Here is a 23107-nt window from a genome sequence, read left to right as displayed (position 1 = left end):
TTCTCTCATTGATAAATACATTGTTATCTCATAATGAAAACTGTGCAATAGGTAAAGGTCCTCTGTCGATGAACTGCCAGCAAGAAAACAGGTTATTTTCCAGTATTGCAGGCATATACATGGTACACTCCAAGAAGGTGTGCTTGTCAGCAAGTCAGGCAGCACACGAAAACCACACTGCCTCCAGTGCTCATATGTTACCAGTCTCCTGTGTGCTAGCAGCTCACCTGATCCCAACAGAACACGACAGCCACGCCAGGAGGGAAACATCCCTTATTTAAACAGTGAAATAAACACTGAGCCTGCAGATTGAATGTTTAGGCGACAAACCAGGTAATGAGATTTTCTGATGTATTACAGCTCTATGTAGGAGTGCTTAGGGATGCACATGGATAATTAGATATAAATACCTATGGGACAAAAGAGAGAGAGTGATACACTAAATAACAGATGCAGAATGGTCTCTGAAAGTTGTCATAATCATTACCTCACTTGGACCTCAGCATCAGGGAACTGGTCTTAAAAACAATCATTTGCTCACGTTAGTGGCTGCCAAGCCTCCATCTAATCCATTCATTAGCAGTATATCAGGTTAGCAAGCTGCCATGGCAGGAAAATAATTAGCTTTCCATTGTGGGTTGGCACATTTCTCTATTGCATTGACATAACAAATAACTCCATAAACTACTTTTTTTTTTTTTTTTTGCTTTTGAGGCCTATTTTTGTTTAATTAACCCTTCCAAAGATTACTTTAAATACACACAAACTGCAGCTACAGAGAGCCCTTTGACCAACTACTGCTGTCTTAGCATGAATAGCTATTATATAAGCAATTTATGGGTGACCTACCTTTAGGTCATTTCAACACAGCTTCATAGAACAGCTGAAAGCAGAACATGCCAAAAGGCATCCTTATTAGTTCTTTTCTTCTTCATCTGCATGTACTGAGTAACCTGAAAGCATAATTTTAGATGGTGCTATTGTGTCTCAGCACACATCAAATGGTTGTGCAACAGTTGTGTGGGAGATGGATTGCTACTGTTCTAAAGATTTCTTAATTAGGTTTGTTGTTTGCCATAGCCAGAAGATAAGCGTACTTCCAGGATGCATTGGGCTGGGCTAAAGTCAAGGTAGCCTAGCCCTTCTTCTGCAAAGTGCTTTGAAAAGAGGCAATTCGAAAAGGAAATTTTAAGATGTGGACAGCAGGAGGAAACAGTAACACTGAATTCTGCTCACACAAAAAAGAATTCCTATAACCAGATTTCTTCCAGACTACAGTATATAACTCCAAGGAGTTTCACTGTAACCGGATTAAGGCTGGTATTTTATACCTCTTATCAAAGATCTGCTCTTTATTTTAATGCTGGGAAATGGTGTAACAGCATTGTCTTGTGCAGCGTGTTACGTGGGTTAATTACATGGTGCACTAAAGACCTTAGTATGTACGACAACTTTTGATTTTCGTGCTCCTCTCTTGATTTTGCCTTATGAGTCCAGGGAAGATGTCTATTGGTATTATCCCTTTCCTTCAGTACAACACTTAACCCTGCAATTTCTGATTCAAGTGCTAAGAATGCTGGAGCCCTAACCTATTATCTTAGGGGAAATTTCAGTGGTCTTCAAAGCTTTCTTGCTGTTCCTCTCTGTAATTCTGCAACCTCTTCTTGCTAAGTGCTCAGCAAACACACAACATTATACAAATCAGGTGGGAGGAACCAGTCTTTGTATAACAGTCTACTTCTAATAGATGCAAGCCTTAATGAAGCCTGACAGATGTTTACAGAAAGCATTTCACATCGATATTTAACTAAAACCCTTTGGCAGAAATTTTAATAAGAGGTCATCAAAATACCCAAGCAATTTCTCTCACTACCTGACATATGGGTATGGTCAATTACATTTACCACTGTGCTGTCTCGTTACTCAGCTTCATAAAGTATCATTAACAGTCACGACTCCCTCTTTCTGTTCTATCTTTAATTGGACTCATTAACTGCACATCTCCCCCTAAATTGCCCAGCTTAACCTGTGATTTCCATTCTGATCTCAAAATGTTCCAGAGGGCTTTAGACCGTAGGGTTTGGGTTTGTATTATCAAAAAGGAATGAGAAGGCTTTTGGAGCAAAGGAAGTAACAACTTTACTTTTTCTGAGAAAAGCAATTAACACCACAGTCCTGCAGAACTACCTTTGAGAAAAGACATGACACATTCTAAGTAAGTATTTCAAACACAAGAGGTCCCAAAGCAATTGTTTGGATTTAGATGTTCTTTATTCAGGGCTATTCACCAAACAAGATTTCGAATCCTGCTACAATGTATTGCTTATTCTTTTTCCTGACACTACTGCATCTGATCAATTCCATTGGAAAATGAAAGAAAGAAATGACACATTATGTGAGCCTGAAGTGAAAAGACGCTTCCCTGGTACTGTATTAGCTGAACAGAGTGTGACTTGTGGAGGGCCTTCTTGCAAGCACTTTAAAGTAGCATTGCCTGTAGCCAGCATGTAACAGTAGTGTGTTCCAACACCGTAAGAATCAAGCAGGGGTCAAGAGAAGAATACTCATCATCCCAACGACTGGTTTTCACGTGTGGAATTTTACACAGGCCAGAATTACTCCCATCCAAGGGTTACCAGCAAAGAAGAAAAGGCTCAAGACTTGTCAGAAAAAAGGGCATTTAGAAGAACATGAAGTTTTTTGGTAGAAAATCATTCCTCAATTTAAACTCTAACTAGCTCCAATGCAGGCGGCAGGTGAACATCATGGGGTTTTCCTAAACGAAAACAGCAATCAAAAACTTTGGTTGCCTATCATCTTTGGAATGCTAATCATTATGATAACTGTGCTAGTAAAGGAAAGGAATTATTTTAAAACTGTTATTTTCTGTTTATATTTTTAATCGCAGCTACACAGCTGAACATGCTCAAGGAAGCAGAACTGCATGGATAATTGGAACTGCATGGAAACAATCTAAGGGTTCACAAAGCAAAAGCTGCTTCTAACTTAAAACCCTAGGTTTTAAATTAGGACAGTATTTGAGTCTCCAGTCGATAAAGATGGTTGACCCGCTGGGCAAAGGTAATTGTCAGGGACTTAATTTAGGACTCTCACAGCACACAACGTAGGGGAGTTTGCCACTGCAGTGGTTTGAAACAGTAAGACATCATTTACAGCAACGAGACAAAAATTAGCAAGTACTGCAATTTTACAAATATTAATAAAAATATCAGAGGCTTTTAGCCTCTCTGATGAGAACCTGCCACTCCTCTTTCTTCAGAGTCCTGTTCCCAACTTGTGAATAGCCATACAAGTCAGCCCCTGGTCAACACAATGTCAGGAAAGGAAAAAAATGTTCCTGTTCTCCAGCAGATCTGTGCTTCATTCACAACTGAAGTTTTAAACAGGACTGGAAACAAACTTCTGAGATTGCTGTCATGCTCTTTCAGGACTGAAGACATCCCAAAGGAGGAGGAGTTGCAAGGAGCTAGGGCAGTATTCATGTTAGCAATGCAGCCTTGTGTGGAAAGGCCACCTCAGAGGCACAACGCAAATGAGAGAAAAGCAAAGCGTTAACAAACAAAGTCTGGAAACCTTGGTTGAATGAAATCAGCTTCCATTAGGCAATAAGTCATCCAAATCAATTCACATCTTCCTTAACCCTTACACACTACCTACCTGTGGAAAAATAAGCACAGAAAATTACACTGTGTTGAGAGGTAAAAGGAGGTTTTGAGTGTATCACTTAGCAGAGTGGTGCACTGCCAATATCCTAACATGCTACAACACCTTACTACAAGACTCCAACTCCCCTCAAAGGCAAGCACTCTTGGATGCTTAATTTAACTTAATGAATTAGCAATGAAAAAAATAATAATGTAACGACAATACCCAAAGTATGTATCTTTCCTCAGTGCTCCTTTTAACTGTACTGCAAAATACTCAGCACCTAACACTGTATTGTTGTAGTTTCTATTTGCAAGAGGATCTATCTGCAGAAAATATGGCTGAAAGCTGACACGGACAGCTGCTGTAGCTCAGCTAATGTCAGGCAATATGCAAACCTACAGCGGCTTGATCTTGAGGAATACAGTTTCAGAATCCAGGAGATCAAGGTTTAATCAAACACCATGGTATTCCATTGATACAGAATTTTATTCCAAGGATATATAGTGAAATGCACACGAATATTTCAGACCTTGGATTCACACACACCCTCCAAAACTTTGCCACAATTCCAGTTAGTGATGTATACAAAATTAAAATAGACATCCAAGAGCAAAACATAGGAGCAACGTTAACACTGGAAATATATTCTCTAATAAACCAGCATAAAGACGAAGACTGAATGCAGGAAAAACTTCTCTTCTCTTAGTACTAATTTTCAGAACTTTCTCTGAACAGCAAAGAAAGAGCACTGGATGCAGTGTGCGGGGCACAACGTAAGCTCCAGGATATCTTTATTTAATTTTCACATCTTATCTAACTCCATATGCATGTGCAAATTAAACTGTAATACAAACTCAAACAATTCTTATATGAAAAGCTGTTTAAAAAAAAACAAAAATAACTGATGAGTTCATTTTGAGGAAAGACAGGATACTCATTTCACTGGAAAACAAGAAATCCCCAAGTGTGCCTCTGTGTGAAAGAGAAGCTGTCAGACACAACTGATCAAGCGATAGCACGCTGTTTACTGCAGTATCTCGGTGGATATTAGCATGAAGGCACTTTTCTGTTTGAAACACATCCAGGACTATGCAGGATTATAGGTAAAGAACAATATAATGGTGAGCAATGTAAAGTATGTCTTTTTTTTTTTTAAATACATGTAAGGTGTCATAAAAGTTATTATCCTCTCCTATATCCCCAAGAATTTCAGGTGCTTTTTTATTTTATTTTATTTTGTTTGGTTTGTTTTTTTTGGTATTGACAAAGGGGGTATTTTCATCTTTCTGCTCCTGGAGCTGAAGGAGCACAATACCTCTGAAGGAGGCGTTACACACTGAAGCAGGGTCCTGACTGCACTAGGAGGAGTGTGCAGCTTGTTCCCTTAGGACTCTTCCTGCCACTCAGTTCTACGGCACACTTCCTCGCTAACTTGTTTAACCCACAGCAAAGTGGCAGTCCCTGCCAGCAGCTGTCATGAATGACTGACAGGGCAGAATACAGCAGTTATACAGCAGCTAAGCCTGCAGTATCAAGTGAAGAGAGAAAAAGTGGCTGCTGAAGAAAAGCTGCTCAAGCTCGCTGCAGCAGTCTGTAATGAGAAAATATTGCAGAGTGAGTTCTGGAAAGCCTACAGGATATACTGCCTTAATATTTTAATAGGCTATTCTACATCCTCCTGGCCTAGTATATAAGCACTACTTTAAGCATTAGTATAACTTCTGATTGCCCTCACATGTCTGAGCAAAATGACAGCACGCTATATACTCAAGGACAGTTATTGTTGCCTGTCAACAGCAGAACTCCCATCTGAAAGCCTTTTGGCTTCTTAGTGATAAAAATAACAATGAAGAAGAGTATATACATGGTATTTTTATGCAATAAATATATATATACTATATAGAGAGATTTGTCCCGTTAACAGATTAAGGCTCAGTATAGCTGGATAATTTTGCCATGTCTTCAGACAGATCCTTCTCATCCTCTGGTAACTGTCTATCGTTAAATGAACCAAATGCTTTGCATGCCAGTGTAACATATGCACTGAAGAAATACAATTTGGGGCAATACAGCATCTGCAACTACTTAGCTAGCTCAGGGTGAAAATACCACAGTCAACAATGGATCTCACTGCATGTACATGCATAGAATCATAGAACCATCAAGGTTAGAAAAGACCACTAAGATCATCCAGTCCAGCCATCAACCCATGACCACCATGCCCACTAACCCATATCCCTCAGTGTCACATCTACTACACCTTTCTTGAAAACCTCCATGGGTGGTGACGCCACCACCTCCCCGGGCAGCCTGTTCCATCACCTCACCACTCTTTCTGAGAGGACATTTTTCCTAATATTCATCCAACCCAGGCCCTCCTGGTGCAACCTGAGGCCATTCCCTCCCATCCTATCGCTATTTATGTGGGAGAAGAGACCAACCCCCACGTCACCACAACCTCCTTTCAGGGAGATGTAGAGAGCGATAAGGTCTCTCCGAGCCTCCTCCAGACTAAACAATCCCAGTTCCCTCAGCCACTCCCCACAGGACTTGTGCTCCAGACCTTTCCCAGCTTTGTTGCCCTTCTCTGGACACACTCCATGGCCTCAATGTCCTTCTTGCTGTGAGGGAATGCACGTATATAATTGAAAACAACAAAGACTACACCTATTTGAGAAAAAAATTTGTTCCACCCACTTTGCAGTGGTAATCCATGCACATTACAACAGGTCTGATCCTAAAGAAAAAAAATGTCCCAACAACAAAATCCTGGGATTTCTGCACTGGAACCACATGCGCCTTGGGTAGCCACCAACCTTCCAAGGTTGTAAAGAGGAAAAAATGAGAAGTAGACAGAGAGATTAAATAGCATTAAAGGAATCTCTCGAAATAAGATGACTCAGACTGATCCTCCTCTCAATTTCAGTAACAGAAGATACAGAAGCAATAAAAATTACTATTACTAGATTACTGACTTCACCTACCAGATTTGAAGCCACTGTAAATGTGCAATGCAGCCATAAAGGAACAAGTCTGATATTTCTTTGTTTTCCATAAACAGTTGCCAAATTTTCTCCTACAGCTTTTTACCTACCTGCATATTCACTAGGCAATTTTAATCACATACAGCTGTTCATGAAACTTTAATGGTGTTTTTCCCACTGAAACATTAATATTTCCTGGTTAACAGTCCCACATTATAAATCATTTTGTGAAACACAGCCAATTAAAGCACAAAGTTTGTGCAGAAGTTTTTGCTAAGTGACTGAAGATCACAGAAACATGGAACAAAAACTGTCCTCTCTACAAAAAGGCATTCAAGTGCCTGAACTGAACACAGCAGAAGGGAATAAAACATATCAGTGCATACAGCATGGACAGAACAGGGATTAGGGTGTAAGGATTTCTCATTTACTACGTTATTTTTTAATGAAAATTCCTTTTTTAATAACTGATGTACTGTTTCAATCTTAGCAACAGGACTTTACAGTTACTTTGTGATCCCATAATTACATCCAGAAGATCACCATGACCACCTGATTTGATTCCTTTCTTAAGGGGGACTTAGTGTGATAAGAATCACACTAAGACTTTTAAACCTCTGCGTCTTCTCTGCTTTATATAAATTACCTGCCAAGACATGACTGAAAAGAGTCTTTAAACAAAAATAGATAAAAGAGAGGAGAATCAAAGGTACTGCTTATTTAAATTTCAGCAGTTAAATTCTTGATGTTTGCAATAGTCCTGCCTTGACATCTACCAGGACAGCATTACAACACTTTCTCCGTTCCCGAGACCAAGCCATATACAGTTGAGGGGATATCATATTTTATTTAAGCATACTGCAGAAGGACATTAAATTTGACAGGTCAGACTCTCCATCGTGTTTGTATAAGGCTGGGGCTGCACAAGATCAAACACCCCACTGCCGTGATGCAGCGTCCCTGTGTCTGCCTGGAGAAAGTTCCCTTGGCCTTGTTATGGTGGGATGGCTCTCCAGGCCACAACTCACACATTGTCCACCATTTTTAAATAGATCTGGGTCCCGCACTGAGACAAAGCCGTGTTGTACCCCTGAGAGTGCCTCACGCGGACCGAGCTTCCCACCTGTCATTCAGAAGCCTACCTAAGCCTCTGAAACACCACCAAGCACAAGCAGGTTAAGTGCTGAGGAGGCACCTGGAATAGCTTCTTTTCATCTGGGGCCATCTTTCAACCATATAATGAAACAAAAACCTGCTGGAGACCTTGGAACAAAATGGTTTGAGTTCCTTTTTTTTTTTGGTCTAGCAAATCCCTTTCAGGCTCCATCTGGGCCCTTGATTCAGCCTAGCCCCTCCGTAACTCGCACATAGCAGGCTCAGTTCAGCTGTGCACGGCTACCGGAGCTCAAACAGAGAGCAGAAGTGGAGCAGACAAGCAAGGTAATTCAATTTAGGAAGATAATTCACTTTTGGTATTAGCCATTCCCCCACCACCCAAATGAATCACTGGCAACAAATACCCAGCCTTTTTCTAATGGAGAGAGAGTGCTATGCTTATTATCTTCATTCTTCACTCCTGGTGAGCTGCAGAAACGTTTCTGCCTGATTCTGAACATACTGGTATTGATGTAAAGAGGGACTGCCTCCACAGAAGCAACCACACTGCCAGCACTACAAAGAAGGAAGGAGAACAGAACAGAGCACTTGTTACCTGGTGCAGCTCTCTGAAGTGCAATTAAAGTTCATGTTGCTGGTTTTTTATTCCTGCTGCTGCTGTTGGTTACCTCAAGCTCAACCTTCATGTGAAGAAAGCATCTCTTCCATTCCCCTCTGTCCCTACTTTGTGTCCTTGCAGGGCATATAGATCTGATAAACACAAAACGGCTCCCTTCTTGTAGTGCCTCGAGATATAAAAAGGAGGCAAATTCCCCCTAACCAAAGATTTTATCAGTGAGGCGCACCTTTCATCCCTCCTGTAAGCTACTTTTCTGAACAGACACTTCTTTGAAGTACTGCCTGTCCCTGTCCACAAAGAAGAAAGTGACATCTTCAGCTATGAAGGTATCTGGGCTCTTATTTGACAGACAGGATGTGATACAGAAGATTATGAGATTCTGTATGTAAGGCGGTTCTTGGCTCTGCACGTTTTCCATTCACTTCTTTAGCTGAAAATAAGCATGAAACTATGCACATGCAGAGTTGCACAACAGCCTATCCCTCCTTTATTGAAGGGTTGCCAGCACTTTTGTGGAATCAGGTTAAAGAAGTCAAAGAAGTCATCCCTCCCTTCCCACAAGGGATAACATACATTGTCTCACATCTGCTAAGTGACTGAGTTCACCCATTTCTAATCATGACTGGCTTCCACTAAATTTCCTCTACAATTCTTAATCAGGCATTTGTGTGAGATCCTATCAGTGATGAATGTAACTGTCTAGCTCTGATCCTGTTGGTTCACCATCAGCTATCCACAGGTCAGGCAAGGTGGGAAAGCATTGTACGGCATAAAGTGCTAGGAATAGGAGGCATATCTGAATAGGATTTTGTGCATTTTTAGTGCACAAATTTTATTCAGTACACAGAACCCAAACTTCACCTTCTACCTCTTCTTATTCTATCTATTGTAGGATGCTGAGCATGAAAGCAGTCATCTCACTTGCATGATCTCCACGGCTCCCTAGAAAGGCAGCCTCCACCTTTCCCACCACACAGGCTACGTGGCTGAGCAAACTGTACATCTCCTGAGCTACTCTGGGTTACTAACATGACGTTGTTGATGTCATCTCTGCTGCAATCAACCCTGTAGCACAATGCTGTGATTGTTCCCCTTGACTCACATTCACAGCGCATTTGTTCCGGTAGGCTTGAAAATGACGGGATGAGGCAGCCTAGGTTTTCCTGCTCAGTAGGTTTTTGCTCCAATCTAATTAAAAACATTCAGTAATTCACTGGAGTTCCTTGCAAACTACACACATTCCATGCTTTTTCAATAAACTCTGAAAGCAAACTGCCTCATATTTTCCAAATCAGCTCCCTAGATGGAAAGGATTCCTCAGGAATTTCTTTACAATAATATACCAAAGCTGTTTGCTGAACCAGAAAAGCCAAGCTTCTTTTGAAACATCTTGTTTTTGTTGTTATTGTTAATGGATTTATTTTCTTGTCTAAAAGCTAACAAGGAAAACCACTCTCAGTTCTCTGACATGCACAGAAGTGACAGGACAGCTCACTGGAAACAGTCAGCTCTGGTCACCTTGGTTTGAAACTGGGTCAGTGATGCCAGCTTCTGGGTATACCGAAAGAATATGCAATTAATTTGGGAGATTCAAAAGCTGAGGGCATGAACATCCTCTCCTTGCAGGCAGAACTCAAGTAATCCAGCTTTTGTGCTTAAAGAGCAGGCAGTCGTGTCATAACTAAGGCACGTTTACGTATGGTTTTTGAAACAGCCCTCCTCTCTGGGAAATGCATCAGGAAATCTTTGGAACTAGTAAAGCCAAGCCCCACAATGTCACACCAGCTTAATTCAAAGGTAAGTGACCGCTGGGAGATGGCCACCACCACAAGTGTGAGAGAACAAGTAATGGCAGGAAAGTCCTTGCAGCTCCGAACAGTGTAAGCACCTCTGGAGACAGGCAGAGGGAAAGACCATGCAGCCTTAACACATTGTGCTTTTAACTCCATCCCTGGCACTGAGAACAGACCTTACCCCTGCCAATAGTCTCCTAGACCTCGGTGCCTCACGAAATACCTGTCCTCATCTCCAAAAGCAGAGTACACTTAAGCTGTACCGACGGGAACAAATTCCTTCAGGGTTGTAACAACCAATTAAGGGATGGGAAGCAATTACTTCTATGTCCATACAGATGAAACTCCTGCAATGCAATTAACTATCCCTTATCATCTACTGCTGAATTTCTGAAAAGCACATGCTGCACATTCTCTCCTCCTCTAGCTTTTTCACAAATTTAATCAGTTTGTTTTAACTAATATAGTGGAACCTACCTATTCTAAAGAAATAATATACGGCTCCAAATTACCTGAATATTTTCAAATGTTTTTTTTTTTCATTTAAAATATAATTTAATTTGAGATTTTGCAGTATTCATTTCTATTAATAAATTATCATTTCTTCTTTATAAGTGATGAGCCAGTGTGTCATGTAATTTTTTCTTCTAAATAGACCAAGACTTTGATCTAATGCAAGCCCTTGCTGGGAGTAGAGAGACATTCTGTCTAATTTAGTTACGAAAAATGTTCAATTAAATTTGGGAGTTTAATTCATTTAGTTATGAAAATTAAATGAGCTCAATAAGGTACATTTGATTTGCCTCGGGAAAAAAAAACGGGGAGAGGACAATCTCTGAAAGGAGAAATAAAGAGGGGGAAAAAAAAGTAACTTTTACTTCTCAAATTGAAAGGTGTATAACATGAAGAGCCTTGCATGTGTTTTAGTGGGGCTATATAAAACATATCTACAATGAGTTTATTTACAGTTTCTATCCAGAAACCACATGGATAAATGGCATTAACACTCCAGTTGTCTACCAGGTAACAAGAATGCTGATAGGTCATATTTGAATTCACCGCAGTCAGCTGGAGATCTGACTCCTCACACCGGGAAGACACCAGCCATACACAATCTTTCTCCTTTTCCCTTTGGAGAAAGAGGAAGCAATAGAAATTATTTTGCGAAAATGGAACAGAGCCATTTGGATCCCTCAGAGAGAAACCCCCTTCTAGTTTTTCAGCAGTCACTTACCATTTTTGCAGATAGGACAGCACTGATCAGGCTCATATACTGGATCCACGCACTCGGTCTGGGGACAAGCTGACACAGTGCACAGCACTTCACCATTGGCTTCACAGCGACACTTCTCACATGGAGAAACCTGAAACAAATCCATTCATCTTTTAATTCTTTCATTCCTTCGTTCCTTTATTTCTTATTCTTCCTCCTTTAAAACGAATGCTTTTTAAGGTCTGAATAATGCCGAGGGCAAGGCTGGGCTCCTGCAAAATTACAGGTCTGCAGCAGAATGAGTTGCAGGTTCTGCTCTGAACATGTGCCCCAAACGGAACTGCCAAAGGGATCTTGGGAACAACAACTCCTTAGATTTTAACACAAATGAAGTAAAAATATTCCTACTGCATTTTTTAGTGAAATTCCAGCATAATAGGTTCCTCATTCAGCTGAAATTTTGTTTATCAGATGTTCAAAAAAATTTTGCAAAAAATACCGCATTGAAAAATAAAGGAGAATTTTTGCTAAATGAAATATGAAACTTCTTTTAATGGAAATCTTTATTGCTTTTTTTCCAGGTTTGAAACCTTTCGGTGGCAGGAAGTTGCATTTCACTGAATGCAACTTCACTGAAAATGATCATTCTCATTGTGAAGTCAGGAAAACCAGCCTGTGAATTCAGGTTAACCTTCCCAGAGGTTAACTACTCTTCTGTAATATTTGAAACTTTCTGAAAAGAAATTGCAATTCAAAGAAAGGGGTGAAGTCAAAAAAAGAAAGGAATAGAGTCATCCTTTTTTACCTACTGAAACATTTTGAAGAATTCCGCAGAATAGAAGCGCCAGGAGATAACTACTTAAATGACCTACTTCAATTAAACTGATTTCTAACAAAATGGAATCAAGGCTCCATTTAGGAAAGATATGGACTTTAAAATGTTTGTATTTGTTAGATGTATAATTCCAGCTGTCCTCTTCAGTGTTCCCTGTAAGGTGCTTGCTGCACATGGCATCTCTAATGTCCTTGTACTACTGGAGGAGCTGAAGGTAGAGGGAGGGAAAGGTGCAAAAAAAGAAGAAATGGTATACGCTAAATCACATCACTATTCTCAAAAAAGCCCACATTGCTAACTATGCTCAGAGTGCAGGATGAAAATCTGGCTGCACATTATTAACAGTGATCCTCTAAATCCATAATCTGTGCACATTCCAGGTTTACTTAAGGTCAACAGTTTGACGAGGCTGGTTTTGCTTGGAGTCTTTCCCATTCCAGATTCCAGCTGATGTGAAATAAGCACCCTCTGCATTTCTCCAACATGATCAGAGTAACGTCAAAGCTAAAAAATACATACTCTTTGCTATGAAGAATCATGCAGATCCTCTGGTATCTTCTCCCTGTTTCTGAAGCAGCCTATCACATTTTTTTCCTCAAGTCCATTCTCGGTTTGCTTGTCCTGTTCACATCTTTCTTACTTCCTGAGTTCAAATACATTGATGCTTGCACAGCATCATCTCCAACTAAATGCTCATCCACACTTCTCCACTTCTCTTCCCACCTGCCAGGACTGTCATTTCTTTATGCACTCATGTATCTTTTAACACCATACCCTCTACTTAGAATGCCTAAATAGGGTCTCTTGCTGTGTTGCTTTCTGCTTTTATTACGATTATTTATTTCAGTCTTCCTTTGCTAGCTACTTGCTTACAGATTTCCCTCTGCTTTGCACTCCTCTCAGGACAAAAATACATCATGCATTTATAAAATGCTACATGGAGGCTGACAGCCCACTACTGCAGACGTTTATTGCAGGCTTTGGGACAGGAACTTTGTCTTGTAATCGTTCAAAAACTGCCATGTTCACTTGCAGAGTTGGAGTGTCAGCAGATGAGGAGATTTCTGATCTAGTGTTCAGAGTCAGCTATTTCAGGCAGCCACTTGAATTCCATGTGAAAGTTTGAATGTAAGCAAAACCGAGCCCCTAGCTGTCTGCAAGTCATTAATAAGAGTCTTCTCTCTGGAGTTAGGTGCAGAAAAACTGCTTACTAAATTATGAAGAAAAATTGAAATCCTACTTGATCAGTGCTACTAGAACTCAATTCCAAGGATAAGGCTCAACAAGGCAAACCTATAGCTTTCAAAAGGCTTCAACATTTTTTGCCATTACTTGAAAAAAGTGCAAATCTGCCGATCACCACAGCTCAGTGAGACCTGTAACTACAACAGATAATTCCCTCTTCCAGAATTTCACTTTGTAGCTCTGCCATTTAGTATTTAGAATAATGGAAGAACCAGAGTATCTACTGATATTCATGAAACAATAACAGTACAAAATATACAAATAATAATGAAGATGTTATTCCTGAAGTCCCTCATCTCTAATATGTAAACATGTTCTAAATAAGTAGGTCATTTACTAAAATTATGAACTTACACATAAGCCTAAAACTTCTACAGCAACAAACCATTAAGTAAAGCATTGATAATACTGCAAAATGACAAAAAAAACCCTGATTAAATCTTTGTTTAGTAATGATAATTTAGAATGATGCCCTTTCCTCTTACAATGTGTTCAGTCGAGGACTACATATTTCATGAACTAAGTACGCTACTGCTCATGTTACACGGCAGTCGTGAACACTCCTCCTGTGTGAAAACGATGGGCCATTTCAGAAGAATGCATATAGAATCCCAGAATGGCTTGGGCTGGAAGGGACCTTAACGTCCACCCAGCCCCAACCCCGTGCCATGGGTAGGGCTGCCACCCACCAGCTCAGGCTGCCCAGGGCCCCATCCAACCTGGCCTTGAGCTCCTCCAGGGATGGGGCACCACAGCCTCTCTGGGCAGCCTGTGCCACCGCCTCACTACCTTCATGTGGAAGAATTTCTTCCCAATATCTAATCTAAACCCACTCTTTTGTAGTTGAAAACTGTTGCCCCTTTTCTAGCCAATACAGGCTCTGGTAAAAAGTATTTCTCCATCTTTATACCGCACACCTTTAGTAAGCACCACCAACTGTCAGACCCTGTTTTGTTCCACTTTTCCCTTATTGGGTGAGATAAGCACTCCTCTGACTACTCTAAGCCTGCTGTACAAACAGCAGTTTGTGATTCCCTGTCACTCCTTAGTCTAAAGATGCCACTTTTCACTTAGCCCGGAACGTGGATTCCAGAGGAACGTGCCCATGGGAACATGCCCATGGGAAATGTGTGGTAAAGCCATCAGCCACGCATGCTGTTATCCTACCCCAGGTATGTGTCGTGACCAGAGATCAGATTACAGTGCTCACAAATCCTGTTTTGTTCGACACTGCTGCTTTCCCTCCACTTTTACAAGGCTGATTTTTATACCTCAGAATACTTCTCCACTGTTTACCAAAGTCAGTAGGGCCACACATGCAAGCTCAGCCCACCATGGTGACAAAGGGCACTGGCATTAAGGAGGTTCTGCATATGTTTGTGCTCACAAACCTCTTTCCAAGCATGTAAGTGAACCACAGTAGCTACTAAAATGGTATTAGAGTCAACCTTTATCTATTCATCCTTGGACTAAATGGTAGAACACTGCTTTTTATATATTATCATGATGTAGCAGGAACTGTAGAAAGACAATTTCTTTCCTTATCTTAATGGCAGCTGAATACTTGGAGACATAATCATCATTAGAGGGAGAGACAATAAAGCAGTGCATTATAGCAGAAGTTAAGTAAATCAGAATGAAGAGACATTTTTGGTCCTTCGTTTCCTCTCCTCTACTCCTGTAACATAAGAACATTCCCTGCAGCACAGTCTCTAATGACAGCCAATGCAATGAGCATCCCACTTGTTCATCTGGGAAACCACCAGTCTAGCAGAACTCACACTTAGCACATTTGACATAACCAGGCTGGACTGGAGATGACATGACCTAGCAATCTCTTTCTGAAGACTAACGATGCCATGTCTCTTTGGTCTGCAGATGAAGTTATAAACTACAAAGCAGCAATAGCTCTGCCTATGCAAAAACCACGCAACGACAACAAGAAGCATAGAAATTTGAAGTATTCACCAGGCAGCTGTAAAGCTTGTAGAAAATGGAGTACAGATGGCAAAAATAAAAACTTCTTTAGAATTGTTTACAGGGAAGTTTATGAGCAGATGCATAAACGTTTTGCTATGAAGTTGCAGATGTAGGAAAAAATGCAAACATGCCATTGTATAAACAGGTAGATTTCCCACTAGTGGGGCATGAAGAAAACTGAAGGTAAGTAAGGGTAGCAGGTTTATCCAGCAACTTACTGCTTAAACTCTTGTAATTAAGAAGTGAGAAGTCATTTACACTCATTAAAGTTCTGATACAAAGTTAGCTGAGCTTTGTCTTTCCCCTCTCCACATGCCAAATAAAATATTAGAGATTATATGTAATCTGCATTTGGTTATTGAGTCTTGAAAACATATAAGCTTAAAAAAAATCAGAATCCCAAACCAATTTGCTATTCTGCTGGAATTTGAATAAATATTTTCTTTCACATATACAACTTAGGAGAACATAAACAGAATTAAGCTGACAAGAATTAAATGTACCAGCTTTGTTTTTATTTCTCTGTCACTTCACAGTGTCACAGATGTTTCAGAATTCATCATTTGGGTTTGTTGACTTCCAGATTTCCAAGGCACTCATGCCCACCCCCCACCAAAAAAAAAAAACAAAAAAAAAAAACAACACAATTTTTGGTGGCACGGGCATTCAAAACAAAACCCACAAAGCAACAACTTCCAAAAATGTAGGTCTTTCCCATACAATAACACAGTGCTGAAGATAATTTATGGTCCCTGTAAGGCTATTACTTTATATGTCAGCCTGCATTTCCAAATGTTACTGTAAGACTGAAAAACATCTCATGGAGTACGTGCTCAGCAATCCCTAGCTCCAGTGCTGAATTTTATCCTAACTGCATTTCACCAGCAGTGCTGAGGCTTTTGCTCCAGTTTCACTTGTACGGATCCTGCAGCAATGCCTCTGCCATACAGCATCACGATACCCACAGGAGAGCAGAGTGGTGCTGATGAAAACAGCTTCAGGAAACTTCATCCTTCTGATTTTGTATTGATATTCCTACCCTTTTTGAAAAGCAGAAAAACACAGGTGTACACGCACACACACACACAGACTGCAGGTTTGACTGTCAGTCAAAGAAGAAATGCATCAAATCTCCATTCCATGGCAAACTCAGCTTCTGAGTTAGCACTGGCTCTTTTTAGGGAGATGTTTTGCTGTGTTGAATTATATACAGATTTTATACAAGCAGACTCCTAAACCTGCATGTATATATACACATCTGTACATAAGTGATTGTGTAGGTAACTTCACTCAAAAGTTAAGTCACCTTTTTCTTCCTTCAGTGATGTCTGACGAGTGGTGATAAACAGAAGACAAAGGTGAAGACAATAAAATCAGACTTCTATCCATTTGTAATTCCTTCCCTAACCTTAATGAAGAGGTAGCATACCAGAAAGCTCTGTAAGATAGTCAGCTTTAAACTTGTAAAAAAAGCCTTTGTGTGCAATGATTTCCATTTGCAGTTGTTTCTACCGAGAAGCAATCTGACCATGTCTGTACTTTCCTTTGCCAGGCATCGCAGCTGATTGCAGTGGCATGGGCAGACAATTGTGTTTAGAGATTTGTGCTTGCATTATTGGAACCAACATGGGAGCCCGACTATAAAGCAATGTCCTCACATGTCAAAACAATGCGGTTGCAAACACACTGCCATGCTGTGCTGGTAACTTTCCTTGCACACCTGGAGCAGGCACCCATTCTCCCTCCTTTCCAAAGCCAACTAATGTAAAGCATTAAGGGAAATGCTATCTCATTGTAGGAGGGTATCAGTTCAACTACTTAAAGGCTGAATGGGGTTAAAAAGGAATTTGGAAGCCAAAGCCTATACCAACATTTCTGTACATAACACCCTTTGCATTCCCTTTTTACCAAGGCTGCCATCCATGTTCAAGTATAACAGAAGTCCTACGGTCTTTACAGCCATGAACAGGACATCACTGCATACAAAGAAAAGCAACTCCTTAGAAGTTGGGCTAACAGTGAGGAGAAGCCTTTCAAACCTTCAAATGGAGACCTGCACAGAGCACGTGCAAAAGCATCACTGTTCTGGCCACCCTTCAGAATTAACTTTGCTGGAAAAGAAGGAATCTTACAACCTACCTCTGAAGTCTTACCAACCAATCCCTGCTACAGCAATCTTCCTCTCAAAGGGGAACCACTGCCCCAGAGCTGAACGTCATCCTTGAGAGAATGCATGTTTTCTGCCATGCTTTGAAAACAACCAGTGCTCTGCATGTGAAATGTGGAGACATTATAAATAGAAATAAGCTTCTAAGAACACACAAACACCACAGAGAGCAGAGCGGGCAACTTGTTTACATCCTTCACAAATGCAATTTCTTTTCCTCCACCTTATGAGAGGCTCAAGCCTCCAAAGAGCCCTCAGCCTATTCAAGCCAAAGCCCTGTTTTCCCACAGAGGTGCTGAACCAGACCTGCACTTGCAGTCATTCCCAAGCAAGTCCTTACAACCTGCCTGCAGAGCTCAGCTACTACAACATGTGAAACGGGCAAGGTAAGCAACCAGGAAACTCCAAAACTTTTCAGTGCACTGCAATAAACGATATGCGTTTTCAACAATAATGACCTTGGACAGCAATGTTTAAGAGGCTCTGCTCTGAAAAGCTTTCACTAAACTCAGCTTTTCAAGTCCTTTGTTTCAGCATCACTGTAAGCCAGGCTGTAACCCCTGCCCTCATTAAAAGGCAGGCCCATTCTTGTTCTCTGAAAGTATTACACAACCTTTTCAGCTCAGATTAAGCACCATATAAAAAGGGGAAGAGTTACAAAAAAGGTATCATCACTGTCTGATGGCTGGGAATGGGAGTCAGCCCACAACCCCTGCCTGGTCCCTGCATGGCACAAGTGTCACGGTGAACGGTAAAATAAGAGAACAAACACAGTGCTGGAAATCCTCCTCAAATCCACCCCACTGCCAAGCAGCATCCTTTCAAGTAGCATTTTTTACTGTAAATACCAAAGGAATTAATGCAGACCAGCCCCCTCATTTAAAAATGTTACAGTATCGCAGCACAAGAAAGGTCATGTTTGAGGGGAATATTTCACAGCAACATTGAGGCAGAAATGAAAAGGGGAGGGGGAGACTCAAAGCACCCTCCAAGCCCCCCGTGCGGCTCCTAGCGACCGAGGCCCTGCGAAATGCCTTTCTGCTCAGCCCTTACCATGAACTCCTCGAGGCTCTGGTAGGTCTTCCCCCGAAACTCGCAGTAGTTCTTCCTCTCCTTGCACTGTGGGCAGCACTGCGTGGTGTCCACATGCACACATCGAGGGTGGAGCCTGGGGCACTCGGGCTGCATGCACAGCGGGCCCTCCTCCGTGCACAGGCAGGGGCAGGCTGAGGGGCCCGGCGCAAACTTCTCTCCGATGGCATAGACGAAGCCGCTCTCATCCACGCAGCCCTTCCCGCGGTAGTCCGGGTAGGCGTACTCCTCCAGGGGCTCGGGGGTAGCGCTGGCCACTGCCTCTGGCAGCGACGAGGCCTCGGCTGGACGAGGCACCTCAGCCGCCATGTCCTGCTGCTCCTGGGCCGGCACACTGGCGGGCTTGCCACCTGTGCCCTGGCTGCTCCAAGCCTGCTTCTGCTTGGTCCAGGACTCCTTGTTGGAGTAGTTCCTGCTGCCTTTGCTCTTCCAGTCCCTGCCGCCCTCCTCCCTCCCGCTGCGGCTGATTTCGCCCACTTTCCCCGCGCCGGCCTGGCTGTCCCTTGCCGACGCGTGGTCCCTCTTCTCCTGGCTGGCCTTGATCTCCTGCTTGTCCTGTGCCCTGGCCAGCTTCTGCAGGGGGATGGTGGAGCTACAGAGGGCAACCATGAGGCAGCAGGTTACCAGGAGAGAGCTGGAGAGAGCTCCAATTGCCATTGCAGTAGAGCTGGGCATCACCTACTGCATCCCACAGGGGACACTGCGCTCACATCGGAGGGAAGTGCGCGGCGGATCCGCAGCCCCTAGGAAGAGAGCGATTAGAACACTTCAGCCCAGGCACCTCTCCCCCACCCCGACGCAACGACACCTCGAGCACCGTACGAACCGCACGCACCGGGCAGAGCTCAGCTGCGGCCATCCCTCCTCCTCCTCCTCCTCCTCCTCCTCCCCCGCTCCGGAGCGGACCCCCGCCCCGAGGTCACCGGTCCCCCCCAGCGGCAGCGCCGGGGCTGAGTGACAGCGCTGCCCGGCGTGGAGCAGCGCGGAGCCGGCTGCTTCCCGCTCATCTGCATGCACGGTTTTTTTTCATGAGCCTCTTACTCAGCCTGAAGTGTTGGGTTGTTTGGTTGGTTTTTAAATACCTACCATCGCATCGAAGCTCCTCGAGCCCAACTACATCCCTCCCGAACTCCCCAAACGGGCACGCACCATCCCTTCCTTCCCGTGTTTTAAAGGCACAGCGGAGCCCGAAGGAGTTCCCGCAGCACCGACAGCGCTCCCGGCTCCGTCCCCAGCACACCGCGCATCACATCCCGAACACGCACCGATATACGTACGCTGCTCCGGCCGCGGCGAGCCGAGACGCTCCAGCTCCCGGCGCAGCCCCACCTCCGAGGTACGGCTCCTCAAAGCCATTTAAAAGCCGCCCCACCGCCCGCCTCCCCGGCCCTCACCGGCGGCCCGGCCCGGCGGGGGCGGCGGCACCGCGGGGTACCGCGCCCGCTCCTCCCGCAGCCTCGAACTTTCCGGCGGGGCCCGGCCCGGCGCTCCCCTACCTGCGCGGAGCCGGGCTCAGCCCCGCCGGCGGCTCGGGGCGGCCATGGCGGGGCTGCGGGCTGCCCGCCCGCCGTCCCTCCGCCAAAGCCAACGCACCGCCGCCCAGCCGGCCCCGCCACCCCCGGGGGCGGGCTCCGCCGCGGCCCCCGCTCCCTCACATGGCAGAGGGAACCACGGCACGCCGCCCCGCTCCGGGCCCCGCAGCGGGAGGGAGGAGCGCGGGTGGCGGTGCGGAAACTTCGCCGGGGTGAGGGCGTCGGGTGCGGTGCGGAGTCGGAGGGGACAAACGGGTTGCGGCGGGGCCGGCGGGTTCAGCCTGGCCAAGGCTGTCTGCATCGATAGGCTCCGCTTTGGTTAGCGCGCTCCTTAGCCCCGATCTGTAGCGATCCGGTGTGTGGCACGCGAGTTGGAAAATGTATTTGTGCTTTTGGATGGCTGACAGGTGCTTCTGTGCTGAAATACCTTGGCGTTTTTCTCTGCTGCTCAGAAAGTGGGCAGAGCGGGCTGTTTTATCAATGATGGCTGAAGTGCAGGTAGAGTGCCGGGACAGAAACGTGGATGGAAAGCCCGAGCGAGATGTCTACACGTCGTGTTTTCTGTCTGCAACTGAGCAGGGGGCTAGGAGCCCAATAAGCTTATTTATGCGTTTGCTTATTTGTGTAATGCTAACCCATGTTAGATGCTACCCCAGCACAATCTACTGTGGCCTTTGCCTTGCAGGTGTCCCAGCGCAGTCCCAGCTGCACTCACTAGCCCCAGTGCCGCAGTGGATCTCCAACAGCGCACTGTGCCCAGCTCAAGGCTGGGCCGCATTCTCCAAAGCACTTCGAAGTTCTCTGCTAGGTGAAGTTTTCAGAAGTGTTGTCATTAAAATGGCAGCACAGAAGAATGGGTGCTCTGGAGAGCAATGGAGATTGGCTGGATATTAATGTTTCAGTGCTAAGTACCTTCCTGAGTGCCTGTTACTTGTGGAAGCTTAGGCACTTACACTTCTCCAGGGCAGGATGCAGGTGCAGCTCTTTTGGCTGCTGGGTTCTCACAATGAATGTCCATGAGCCTGGCTTGGCTTACAGAATTATTTGTTAACACCATCTCACATCTCTCATAACGAGCCAAATAAGGATTTCATTTTCTAAAACTTTAAAATGCTAGGTTAATGTTTGGAATAAAAGCATCCAAATGGTTATGCAAGTAAAATGAAACTCCAGATGCCATACAGACTCTAGGCTACATCTCATAGAGCTAAGCTAGGCCTTTCTCATATTTGACTTGAAGACATACTTCTTGATGATTAAAAGTTATTCTCTAATTACCTGTAAATAAAGAATTGAATCTTTGCTTTTTTTAAAAACAGTAATTCTATGCTTTATATCACTTAAACCCTGAGGTGCGTCAAGTAACCAGTATACAATATCACTAGTTCTAGGGGAACAGCTTGAATTTTGCATGTAAAGTACATCAGCTTTACATTTATTTACAAGTGCTTCCAAGCAGCAGTTAGCTGTGGCTAGAGCAAGGCAGAAGGCAGTGGAGGACCTGGGAAGTTAAGGCAGAGAGAAGCCAGTTTATGGCTCTGACATGTTCGCAGGTGAAGCTCTGGTACAAAGGCTGAGAGGACCTTCTGCACCCAGGCCTCTGTCACAGACCTGTGCCTCTCCCAGTTCTACCTACACATTACACAGATCAGCCAGGGCTGGAGGGTCAAGATAGCGGTATGTAAAAAGGAAGGAGAAGCCTCAGAGCTTTTGTTCAATTGCAGCTGATCTGAGCCATCTTGGCTAAGTGGGAGGTAAATAGCCTCATTTCTTTATCTGAAGGAATTCTCATTGGACTTAAGCTTCAGTGCATTCAGATTCATAGGTATATTGAGTGATGAATGGTACTTGACACTAGGACCCTTCCTGACTACTTCGTTAGTGTCATAGAGTAAAATTGCAGAATATTATAATCCAAATGGTCTGCTAGCAGATATGGAAGAAATACTGGGTGTTTTCTTCAATGTGTATTCTGAACTAGAAGGGAGAAACATGAGAATCTTATTTGAAGGCCACTTTCTCTAATGCAAATTGGAAATTGGTGTAACATAGAAAGCCTTGGAGACTGAAGCCCTTCTGTTTATTCACAGAATAGATATGGCATAAGAAATACATGTCCAGGTTTCCCCATTCTGCTCTCCCACTAGCAAGGATCAACTGCATCTCTGGGTGAGAACTGAACTCTGCATCTCCCTTCAAGACACTTTCCCTTCTGCTAGGTCTCGTCTACCTGGGAACTTTGCAGTAGGCTAAATTTGACTCATGATGTGTGTACTTCTTTTAAAACAGCCAGTGGTAATTTAGCTTAATTCAGGTAGGAACCAGTTGGAGTTAAAACAAAGGCTTCAGCAGCTGAAAGGGAAATGGTGTTGGCAGGGAATGATTCAAGTTAAACTAGTGTGATGGCCATCTTCATTAGACCAGGCTTGAGAGAATGACATTCATGCTGGAGATCACTGACTATTAATCAGGAAACAATTAAACCTCAAAATGAACACAGTACTCGAGGTGCAGCCTCACCAGTACTGAGTATAGAGGGACAATCACCTCCCTGGTCCTGCTGACTGTACTATTTCTGATACAAGCCAGGATGCCATTGGCCTTCTTGGCCACCTGGGCACACTGCTGGCCCATGTTCAGCTGGTTGTTGACCGGCACCCCCAGACCTTTTTCACCGTGCAGCTTGCTGGCCACTCTGCTCCAAGCCTGTAGCATTGCCTGGGGTTGTTGTGACCAAAGTGCAGGACCCGGCACTTGGTCTTGTTGAAACTCGTAACTGGCCTCAGCCCAGCTTACCAGCCTGTCTAGATCCCTCTGTTGGGGCTGCCTACCTTGAAGATGATTGACACTTCCTCCAAATTT

General features: G+C 43.6%; 1 protein-coding gene across 5 annotated transcripts in view; it reads right to left on the bottom strand.

Annotated features, from left to right (window-relative positions):
• The window catches only part of VWC2 (von Willebrand factor C domain containing 2), a 60295-nt gene extending 37553 nt beyond the window's left edge, over window positions 1-22742 (bottom strand). The window contains exons 1-4 of one of the 5 annotated variants that reach the window (XM_021388915.1): window positions 19979-20134; window positions 18675-19456; window positions 11416-11545; window positions 11133-11310 (exon numbers count right to left, since the gene is read on the bottom strand). In XM_021388915.1, coding sequence (XP_021244590.1) covers window positions 11246-11310; window positions 11416-11545; window positions 18675-19388 — 909 coding nt within the window. In that variant the 5' untranslated portion in view covers window positions 19389-19456; window positions 19979-20134 and the 3' untranslated portion in view covers window positions 11133-11245. Of the gene's footprint in view, window positions 1-11132; window positions 11311-11415; window positions 11546-18674; window positions 19457-19799; window positions 19866-19978; window positions 20135-20209 lie in introns of those variants that run through there. The other 4 variants (XM_021388914.1, XM_021388911.1, XM_021388913.1 and 1 more) reach the window with 4 other exon arrangements.

This window comes from Numida meleagris, chromosome 2, assembly GCF_002078875.1.
Source record: "Numida meleagris isolate 19003 breed g44 Domestic line chromosome 2, NumMel1.0, whole genome shotgun sequence".
NCBI lineage: Eukaryota > Metazoa > Chordata > Aves > Galliformes > Numididae > Numida > Numida meleagris.
This window is presented reverse-complemented; position numbering and strand designations above follow the sequence as displayed.